Genomic DNA, 11,098 nt, shown 5'->3' with positions numbered 1-11,098 from the left:
CCACTGCTTGAGTCTAAGAAAAGTATTTCCATAAATACCTTTCCTAACTGTTTACCTTTATGGCCAAATCAAGCTGTCCTTCAAAACTTGGGAAGTTCAGAGATGAGACAAACATCTCTACCAAACTCAACGCATCTCTCATCGTTTAGTGCTTCACAGCCCAGCAGCAGCTGACCTCCTGCCTGTTTTGCCCAGGCCTCTTCACACAGGGATCACAAATGCATTGTCAACAGCTGCCTCTGAAGAGCCAACCCACTGCCAGCCTCAAGGGACTCCACAGGGAAGCACTGCACATTATCAGGTACTCAGCTCAATCCCAAACTACACTGACCCTGTTTATAGCTGCCAGCAGGTGCTGCTTGTTTTTGTGGTTAATCCCATTGGCCAGGAAGTTTTCTGGCTCCAGAGAACTCGCTAATAGGTTTGTTGTGACTATGTGCCATATTTTCTATGGCCTTGATTTCTCTTCTGTTTTGTGAAGTTACAAATAAACATCCACAATCTACTATCCTCTGTGTTAGTTCCACTTGCCCAGTGCGGGTGGGATTTAAACACATGCTTTAGTCTAAAATTACAGTGGACTCTGACATTATATGAGAGGGATTATAGGTTATCCTTTCCAGCAAGAGAAACAGTGTTCAATGTCCAATTTAGGTATTACAAGCTTGGGAGACTGTACCTCACTCATGCCTGAACTTGCTTCCTTTCAGTCTTGCGCAGCACTAATATCCCTAACAAGGGTCACATACTTTTTAGTGCTTCTTTATATCCAAAATATGTCAGAAACGTTTTGTCCTGCATCTACACCACCAGTAGTGTCCTCAGAGCCCCTGCTGATACACTAACATCTCTTTATTTTTGTCCTTAACTTTCCCTAGATTCCCTTATAACTGACCTAGAAGACTCAGTAACTTCCTACAAACAATCTGACCCGTTTACTGCTGGTCAATTAAAAACCAGAGGGAAGTGGAAACACACAAAACACAGCTGCCCAGGCTATCTCCAGCATGGGCTCTTTAGACCTTTTCTTCAGAGACTGGCAACTGTAGACCCATTGGAATAGGCTTACTCTTAGTTTTTGAAGCAAAATTGAGATGACTATTACAGGCTCAAAAAATTTTAAGAGGAGTGATTTCACTGTGATTGTGTCTCAACAAGGGACTGCTTTAAAACCAATAAAAATTGTCTTTGGCTCAGCAAGAAATGGATGGTTTTTTCCCAGAGATGCAGAGCACAAAATCTGGCATGCATGAAATGAAGGGCTGCTAAAATTAGATGCACTCTTGTGGTTTGGGTAAGCTCCTGGTTATTCCCAGATACCCAAAAGTAGGTCATTCAAAGCTTAACAAAGACATTTCCCTCAGACTTGACATTTTAGAGCCAGTTGAAAAGACCACCTGATGGGAGAATGTTATCAACACGTCACACTGGGGTTTCACTCTGCCTTGGCAGTGTTTCTGAGAGAGCTGCAGTGCTACACCACCAGCCTTCTGTCACTTCACTGGAGCTGCTTTAGCAGCTTGTTCTTATCAGCTGTTAGAAGTAACAAGGAAATAAAATACCAATGAATTTTCATTAAAGGGAATGGAAGTAAGAGATCAATAGAAACCTTTAGCTGGTAACAGAGCATGGGGGTTTAACAGCTTTACAAAGCAATTCCCTGCCCAAATGATGGGGCAGTGTTAAAGTACTAGTTTGGGAGAGCCATATGAATAACTGCTTGCTCATTAGCTGATCATGGCCATGATCTGAGGTGAGAGATCTTTACTGTCACCCTAAAAGAGTTTCTGTACCTTTGCCCCAATTCCTGGCTACCGTAATAGCTAAACAATGACTGTGATCTTTCATCTGACCAATACCCTAATTAGATTAATGCAGTAGGAAGTAGATAGAAATATTCTGGTAATCCAGAACACAAGTAAAATAGGATACTGCAGAAGGGCAGAAGGATGCAGCCTGTAAAGAGCTCCAGACAGGGCAAATTCCTTAACTATGTGAAGGGAAGCTGCTTTTCAAACACATTTTATTTCAGCATCTCAAATGCAAAGGCAGGACAGCTCTACTTTTTATCCTTGTGTTGGTCTGTCATTTAATAGGGCAGTGGGGGAAACAAGTGTCTCACTGCCCTTGCTTTCTCTCAAAGCTCTCCATAGCCGGCTTACAAGTTACAAGGCAGAGATGAAAGGCCATCAATGCTCCAGCACATGCTGGAGCTTGGGACAGTTTCAAAAGGTGAGGACAACCACCTGGAAGATGCTGATGAAGAGGGGAATGATTTTACGGATTGCTAAATTGGTCAGCACAGGAGTACTGGTAGGAACCCCCAAACACAGGACAGAAAACAAAAGTAAACTAATTGAAAAAGTAACTAATTGAACCAGTAAAAGGAGAAGGCTTTGTGGCAATTCCTATAGCTGCATGTGTGGAGAGGGTCTGCAATGGAAGAAACAAAAATTGTCTGAGCCACGCTGCCTGGAATGCTCAAGCCCCATTTGTAAGCCAAGGACTGGCAAACTCCCACCTGTTTTCCTGACCTGTCAGCTCCAAAAGCCATGACATAATTACTGCTGCTCTTTAAAGACCCCTGTTTATAAAACACTAGGCAATCTAAATATTTACTGAAGTAGTCATACCTCTATACGTGACCATGCAATGTAAGAACAGCAAACACAAAAGGTGGATTTATAGTGACCGTAAAATTTTCATTCCCAGTTTCCTGACTTCAGAGACTTTATGGCCAACCTTCACGTTGCACTTTCCCCATCATTCATGACAACAGTACTGTACTCCTGACATCATTGAACATTTACACCTATTTTATTTTCATGAATCTGTCTTGTACTCACTGGATTCTGGCAGGGCTTTCTCTGCTCAAACGAGTCTCATGCTGCATGTGAGGCTCAATAGCACATACACAGCTTTGAAATCCCAGTGCTCTTTGTTATGTTATGAAATACTCTCTGTACTCTAATAATTTACGTGAGCCTCTTCTCTCAATTTCCCATCCTTTACAATGGATATAGACTCTGGGATTAGACACAATGTTTTAGAAAGTTTATGAAGTTTTCAGCAATATTGCATCACTAATTTTCCTGTAGTACAGTAATTTCACAATTACAAGCAGCACCGATTATAAGCTGCATTTCCGGGGTGTCGACAATGTTTCGTTTTTCCTCCATATACAAGCTGCGCTGGATTGTAAACCGCACTTTTGTTTGCAGTGAGGATCCGTGTGTAACATTCACAGAGTGGCCAAATAGTATCAGAATCGTGGGACTGGGGAGTTTACTGGCTGGGGGCCGTGCGGGCTTGGCCCGGTTTCCCCCACTGCCGCCGCGGAGCTGCCCCGGCCTGGCATGGCTCCCCCTCCCCCGCCATGGAGCTGCCCTGGCCCAGCACGGCTCCTCCCTCCCCCACCGGTCCTGGCCCTGCTCCCCCACAGCCACCAGGCCCTGCTCAGGGCCGTGCAGGCTCGGTTCGGGTTGGGGCTGCTGTGTGCTTGCATTTCCAGTTGGAAAATTTCTGAACATTGTTCATATATTAGCCGCTCCAGAATACAAGCCTCACTTCCGGGTATGGAGCAATACTTTAGTCAAAATGGTGCGGCTTGTAATCATGAAATTACTGTACTTTTCCAGCCATTTTCCTAGAGCATAGAGCTCATGTGATCATTTACTGTGATCCCAAATAGGTTTAGTCTCCGGTCTAAGTCATTACCCTTTCCATGTGATTGCTATCATGTCCTCCTTGACTAATTGCTGTGCATGTCACAATATGAAATGATAATTGTTTGAACACACCCAGACTACCAATTTTTCTCTGTGCAACTTTCCTCTTCATTGTTTGCCATACATGTTGCAAACAGTGACCATTATCACTGGGCTTCTGTTGTAATAATCTCTTACTGGTTTCATGGAACTGCCCATTGCAAAAAATGCTGGTCTAAGCAGCTCCACCTTTGCAAAACCAGTGTGACAATGAAGTTTACTCACCTAGGGTTTTTCCCCCCACCTTGTGTAAAAATAGGATGAAAAATGATCTGAGTTTTTTTTAAGTTCTTTAATAGGGCACATTCTTGGTTACACTTCCACGGAGTATTTCTGCTTTCAAATTCACTGATGGCCTACCATGAATTCTGTGAGAATGTCCTGGGAACAGAAACCCAAGATCCTCTACTCCCTATTGATGGAAAGGCTGAATATTTACATCTTCAGCTTCTTGCTCTCTACATTATGTTTTCCTGACAGAACACAATGATCCAACTTCAACAGGAATTGGGCATTGCTCTCTCTGCCCTCAATCAGAAGCCTGGTATTAAACTGAGATCCAAAGAGGTGGCAGTTTAGGTAAGCAAAACCCCAGAGAACAAGCCAGGTCACTCATTCTATAAATGGGTGTTGTGCTGCAAACACCCTCATCTCCCAGCTTGTGTGACTTCAGCATCTCAGCTTGTCCAGCTATCTGGGCTGTTTAGTGAATTTAGGATAACCACAGAGAAAGGATGACTTCCTCCAAGGGTAGCTTCCTCGAGGCTCCTTAGTGCCAGAGAGCTGTTCCAGTGTATCCTGAGCCAAGAAAGGGGTGTCACTGAATGCACAGAACATGATGGTCTTACACAGCAAGATCTGAGATTCTGAAATTCCAAGTTATTCCCCATAACTTTAATTTTCAAAGATGCTTTAAGGTATTTTTACATTATAGTACCTAAAAAGCCTGCCTTAGCCTATGGAGACCGAACACTTCTGCCATGTCACGTATGGAGAAAGAAAAACAGGAAATTCACAGTCCCGGAGCACTTCACCACTGATCTAGTTTTTCTTCCTTCAGGGCACTGATCCTTCCAGGCTTTCACTTCCTTGTGATATGTATCACCCCATTAGTAAGAGAATGACTGCTCCACCCCTTTCCAGTCAGTGTTGGCCACTTTCGATCATCACAGCTTGTTTTCCCGTTTTATCTCTGGAGGAACCGTACCTGCGTGAGAAAGCTGCTGAAGCTGCAACTCCTGGGAGTGGCAATGAATAGTATTCACAGGACTCATGCCTTTCATATTTAGATACTGAGATAAACAATCTTATCTTCCCTCCATTGCTTATTACTTAGCCTGCTCTTCTCTGAGGCTTTTAGAAAAAACTCAAGAGCAATTGATCAGTAACAAACACTATGAAGAGCAGACAGCTGGGAAGTGAAACACATGTTGAAACTAAATGAGTCTCATCATGAAGATTTTGTTAATTCCTCTCAGGCTTTTGGACTTCACAGCTCCACTGAAACAATGTTTTGGTAAAACTCTTATAAGCAGACATCCATTACCCCACTTCCAAACATGTTCTCCATAAGGAGCCCAGCAAATGCTGCTGTCACAAGGAATAGTAGCAAATCAACAACTCTCAGTAATGTCAGACCACAGCTTCCTCAGCCAGTACTGGCTCATCTTACAGAAGCTGCTTGGAATGAATGGTTTAGTTAACACAGTTGCAGCTTGGTGTGCCCGAAGAAAAGGCTTTCCTTCACTAATTCCATTAAAATGTAGGAACAGTGACCTAAAATTCTTCACAGTTTTCACCTGGGACATGTAGCATGCAGATTTTTAAGATGCCATTCTGCTGGAGATTTTGTTACTGAAAGTATGGTTATTTTTCTGTATCTTCCACTATATCTTTAGCTTCACAGTCACAAATCTATTTGCTTTAATTAAAATCTCTCCTGTGTTAAGACAATCATGAGCAGCAAATTAAAATATTCCAATAGAAGATGAAATGCATTGGGAATCTGGCTGTTCTCTAGTGGCACTACTGTAGGTTAACAAATGACACCTAGAGAGGAAATAGACAGAATTCCTCCCCAAAAGAGGGGCCAGAAATCACCATAGATATTCTTGGTACCCCATCCCTTGCAGCAGCCAGCACAAGGTAGTCACCAGCAGCAGGCAACAGGTAATGACAGTTTGAGGACACATTTCTGTAAACTTTACCAGGAAGCAGTTTGTGGCACGGAGGTGACTTTAGAGGAAGGGAGAACACAGGCTCCACTAACACTGACGTGTTTGGCAATAGTGGAAGGCACATCCTGGCCACAAGGCCATCTCCCCCTGCAAAACTTAGGAGACTGCCTCCGAGACAGATAGCATCCATTGTAAGGATTTTTAACATATGAGAATTGCATTTTACTAGCCTTGTGCTCAGGAAAGGCTCAACTGCTGTGACTAAAATAAAACTCAGCCTAAGATACACAACAGCCCACTGGCCTACATGATTACAACAGAGGTGTTTATTTGTAGCCTGTCCTAAAGCAATACTTACTCTGCTCGTAGGTGTGCTACTGTAGCCTGAGTGAGAATTCCCGCCTGATATAAACTGTATCAATTAATTTCAATTTAAATTTTCCTCTGGAATGTAGTAAGTTAACCTACTTCAAATGGACCTTTATTCATAGAAACATTATGAAAACAGCAGGTAGAAAGAATGAAACCCAAGATTTCACAAGTGAGTTGTTAATTCACATGGGCTACCCATCTTACAGCTTCTGAATCATTATAATTAGTTTTATGGATCATTATAATTAGTTAAGTTGCAGACTGGAACTGTGGTAAGTGAATGTGACAGCCAATTTACCACTGCTGACAGCTGATAAAATGTAATCCAGTTTAAAGATGGAATTGTTAATTCTCATAACATTCTGTGGGCATGATCTGCTCAAGTACATAGAAAAAAACCCACTTTATCATCTAAAAACCCTGCACAACTGAGAAGCCCTTAATTAGAACAGGCCCTTAAACTTCTGCAATGAATGACCAGACACCACTAAAACACGAGGTGCTTTCTACTGCCTATCATAGGGCCTTGCTAGAGCTACTGGACTGCTGACATGTTACTTCAGTTGTGAAAACTTAGAAAATTAAATACACCAAAATTAATCACTAGAACTTGATTAGGAAAGAACATCATGAAATGGTGACTCCTTTGAAATCTAAGGGTCTCAAGTACCCCACAAGAGAAAATAAAGAGCTGAATTTCAGTTTAAAGAAAGGCAATAAAAAAAAAAATTCAAATAGTACACAAAAACTAGACTGTTATTCCTCTGGAGATGCCATCCTGGATTATACCTAAGGCTCACAAAAACAGGCACAAACAGGTGAGGTGGGTCCATGTACAAAGAGAGGGAGAATAAGAGTGAAAACAAGTTTAGAAAAATCCTACAAATACTCAAGGATTTTTCTTTCCCAAACTCCCTTTTCCCAGATTTTACAAAGACCTTCAAAGGCAAATCATTTCCAGGATCAAGTTATGGTTTTGTGATCTGTGGTCGCCTCTACTATAAATTTGTGCATAATTGCCAGTGTTTCCCAGTAAGGCAGAGGATTCTGCAGTTAATCTGAGAACCCCCATTAAAGTGAAGTTTCTGTGAAAATCTGTTAAGGTTGGAAAGCTCACAAGTGATCTGTTCTTGAAAAAATCTTGTGCACCACTGACTTTAGATATTTCCATATGAACTATCCATCCTGAACAGTGGAATTGCCCAAGCACGAAAATCTAAACTGCTCCCCTGGTATGTCCTCTGTAAGTGGTGAGAGACCCATTTATTTCATCAACCTCATTAACACATCTTACCTTTCTGCCATCTCATATTCACACTCTTAAAATACTAAATAGACACAAACACATTTCTGGTACTTACACTGGGAACTGAGAATGATTAATTACTTAACACATTAAATAAGTTGTGCAAAGACAACTAACTACTTCAGACCACAAGATAACTGGCCTGGCCTTGAAAAGCACTATTGATGGGCACCACAAGATGGCCAACACTGCAAAGCAGCAAAGCAAAGCAAAGCAGCAGTTTTTGGCATTTAACACTGCACACAAAACCTAACTCTACATTGAAATATACAGTTTATTTTCTCAAAGTCAAGCAATACCATTTGTCAGTAGGTACATGTTAAGTGTCAGGCAGGAAAACTGTACATTTTCACTCTGGGCTGCAGGATCCAAACAGTTGGAGAAGCACTGTGGAAATCTTTCACTATACAAAGAGATCTAGAATTGAGAACAACAAAGGATGAAGAAACAGCCATCCCCAGGATGCCAAAGGCAAAACATTAGCACCAGATTTTTTTCAAAAAGCAACAGTACAGCTATTTACAATTTACATATAACATTGGGAGGCCATCATCTTCACGTTTCCAGGGGGAGTGATTTTCAACAGTTTTGAAAAAGGAAAGGAGATAATAGTGTCTACACAACTGTTCTGTGAAAAGGATAATAGATATAGCTTTCACAATATTGCTACCTTTTATCAGAGATCTAAATCAAAGTACTGTATACAAACACATTGTAATTATATTATTCTTCACATTTCACATACACATTTCAGAGTAACCACAATATGTAAAATTTTAAAAATGCCACAGATAAAACAATGCACACTTTTCTCCAAGCTAAAAGACAAGCATAATTTATTTATGTTTAGTTTTGGGTTTGTTATGGTTAAGGGATAGGTTTAAGGACAAAGGGACCAGTTGTCCTAGGAACATAGCAGCAAATAACTGTGAGATGCCAGAAGACTACATTTCTGAACTAGGAGGACGAAACTAAGGTCAGCTGTAGGTCTTGTGAAACGGTAGCTCCATTTGACCTCAACTGATGCACATCAACATCATTTCTATTAAAATTTGGTCCAGGTATACAAAGTAGTGCACGATAAGGGTGTGTGTGGGGGAAACAGTCCTTTTAATGTTTGCACCTGTCTGTACAGGAACTGGTTCCAGATGATTTTTGCTCCCCAGTTCCCCAACTCACAACGAATTCACTGATCAGCACCTTTCCAGTTCTCTCCCCACAAAAGAGGATTCAGGTAAGGACAGAAAAACTCTTGTGAATGCTGCCATACTGCAGGAGTAGTAGGAAGAATTCTTTTCTCTCTTTTCAACAAATGACTGTTTGTATTTTCAACCTGCTTAGCTACAGACTGGCATTCACATCAGCCTTGGAAAAGGTTTCTGGTTGGGGAACCTATTTGTCCGAGGAAAGATAAATCTTTTCCTTACTACAATGGAAATGGCATATACACGAAGTCTTCCAAGACTTCCTTTGCCTGCAAAACTTCATCTTAACATAGAACTTGACACTTAAGACATTACAGAATTTCATTGTAGGTATCTAAGCAAGTCAGCATAACCCATTACTGTGCTGCAAACACAAGTTAGCACCTCTTTTTAGAGCTACTGGAAATTATCTCAGTCAATGGCAGTGTTAGAACACAAGCAGTGATCTGATACTGTGAACTAACATCCTCTCCTTTATCACTGTTCAATGGAAAAAAACAAGCAAACAGCCCCACTTATGTTCACAGTTACAACGCAGAGTTGCTCCAAGTAATGCACAGTATTTAAATGGCAGAATTGTTTCTATTGCATTCCGTAGTCTGAGAAAGAGGAACAAACAGCATTATGTAGGTCAACTTCAGTGTAACTTAATTTTCTATACAAAACCATCACAATGTTAAGCAACCAGAAGAAAAACACAAGCAGTGTCCTTAACCTACATTTATTTCCATGAAGTATAGTGGGTTTGGAACAAGAAGAATAAAAACATGCATAAAAAAGCACAAAAAAGAAAACGAGCCTTCTAAATAATTTAGATGAAAAATGTTTTGAATAAAATCAGCACAGTACTTCCAGCCCGTTTCTTAAATCAAGTACAACTTGGTAAAGAAAATCACTTGCATTGCATTAAGACTGTGTACAAATATGTCTTGCAAAATAATTTTTTAAAAAGGCTTCAGCAAGGTAGGCATTAGGTGATTTGCAAGCTGATTAAGAAGCATTTAACCAGACTGATTTTAAAGTTTTCTGCAAGGGGAAAGTGCCATCCTATATACAATATTACAAAAAAATGTCTGATGCCACAGGATCAGAGTGACACTGCATTTCAGCAATTTTTATATATTAGCTATAAGATGCATGCTTCCCCTATTTAACATGTCTTTAAAAAACAAAAACTCACTAAATTTAGAGCTTCTAAATGTGTCTGCATTCATGAATTGCTGTAGGGTTTCCCAGCAGACTGTGCAGCATCTGAACATAAAGGAAGTGAACAACCTATTCTAAAAACCACTGTTTGCATGCACAACTGCCACAGACTTTGAACATACTGAGCAGAAAGGTAAGAGACTCTCCTCTTTTGTGGAGCTTTCTGGAAGTTAAGCAATGAGGAACAGCTGTAGAATCCAGCAATAAAAATGTGTTCTAAAAAAATTAAATACATCATTTAAAAAACATAAAAGAGCATTATTGCTGTTGTGAGAGCTATTCTTCTCTTGTGCACTTGTTTCTCTACCAGACACTCAGGTGAGCCAAGATACTCATTTGTATACTTGGAAACTCCCCTATCCCTTCCTTCTTTCCCATTTTTCCCATCGCTGGTTGGACTCAGTGCCCTCATTTGAGCCGCTCGGGTTGGAGGCTGTCAGTCAGACACTTCAGCTGCTCCTCCCCCAGCTTGATCTTGTCCTCAAGCTCCCGCTGCTCAATGATGAGGGCTGACTTCATTTTCACAAAGTGCTCATAGTCTGCTAAGTTCTCCTCACTCAAGTAGTTTGCCAAAATGTCGAAGACAATGCGCTCTCGACGATCCAGGTTTTCCTTCAGTTCCTTTGCATCCTCATGTTGCTGGGTCAGCAGCTTTTGCTTATCTACCAAGGTCCGCTTAGGAGAAAAGAAAAACGGTTAAAAATTCACTGAGTTCATTAGGTTGGGACAACAGCTTCACTGTTCAAATCTCAAGTCTGTTTCATCTACAGAGACCTTGAATATTTAGAAAGGTGGAAAAAGAATGGTCCTTAAAATTTAGACTAATAAAATGCATTAACAAACTGATAAAAATATAGGAAATCAATGAAAGATGCACCATTACTTTCTATTTGCCTCAAAAGCATTACTTCAAAGACTCCTTTACTATTTAATAGTTATAAATAACTGTATACAATATTGTTGCCTTTGAAGAATAGTTCTTCAAATTTAAACTCAGGTGTCTTATATCTTCCATACACAGCACTGGCACAGCTGTGGTTACAGAACCCAGAAACAGACCAATCA

At 40.8% G+C, this 11,098-nt stretch overlaps 1 protein-coding gene across 1 annotated transcript in view; it reads right to left on the bottom strand.

The window, feature by feature from the left end:
• Positions 1–7,878: 7,878 nt before the first annotated feature.
• Positions 7,879–11,098, bottom strand: part of SHROOM2 (shroom family member 2) — a 122,485-nt gene continuing 119,265 nt past the window's right edge. Inside the window, 1 exon segment of the mRNA XM_033051301.2 lies at positions 7,879–10,708. Coding sequence (XP_032907192.1) covers positions 10,442–10,708 — 267 coding nt within the window. The 3' untranslated portion in view covers positions 7,879–10,441.

Source organism: Catharus ustulatus, chromosome 2, assembly GCF_009819885.2.
Source record: "Catharus ustulatus isolate bCatUst1 chromosome 2, bCatUst1.pri.v2, whole genome shotgun sequence".
NCBI classification, from domain to species: domain Eukaryota; kingdom Metazoa; phylum Chordata; class Aves; order Passeriformes; family Turdidae; genus Catharus; species Catharus ustulatus.
The sequence above is the reverse complement of the archived record's forward strand: the minus strand, read 5'-3'. Positions and strand labels throughout refer to the sequence as shown.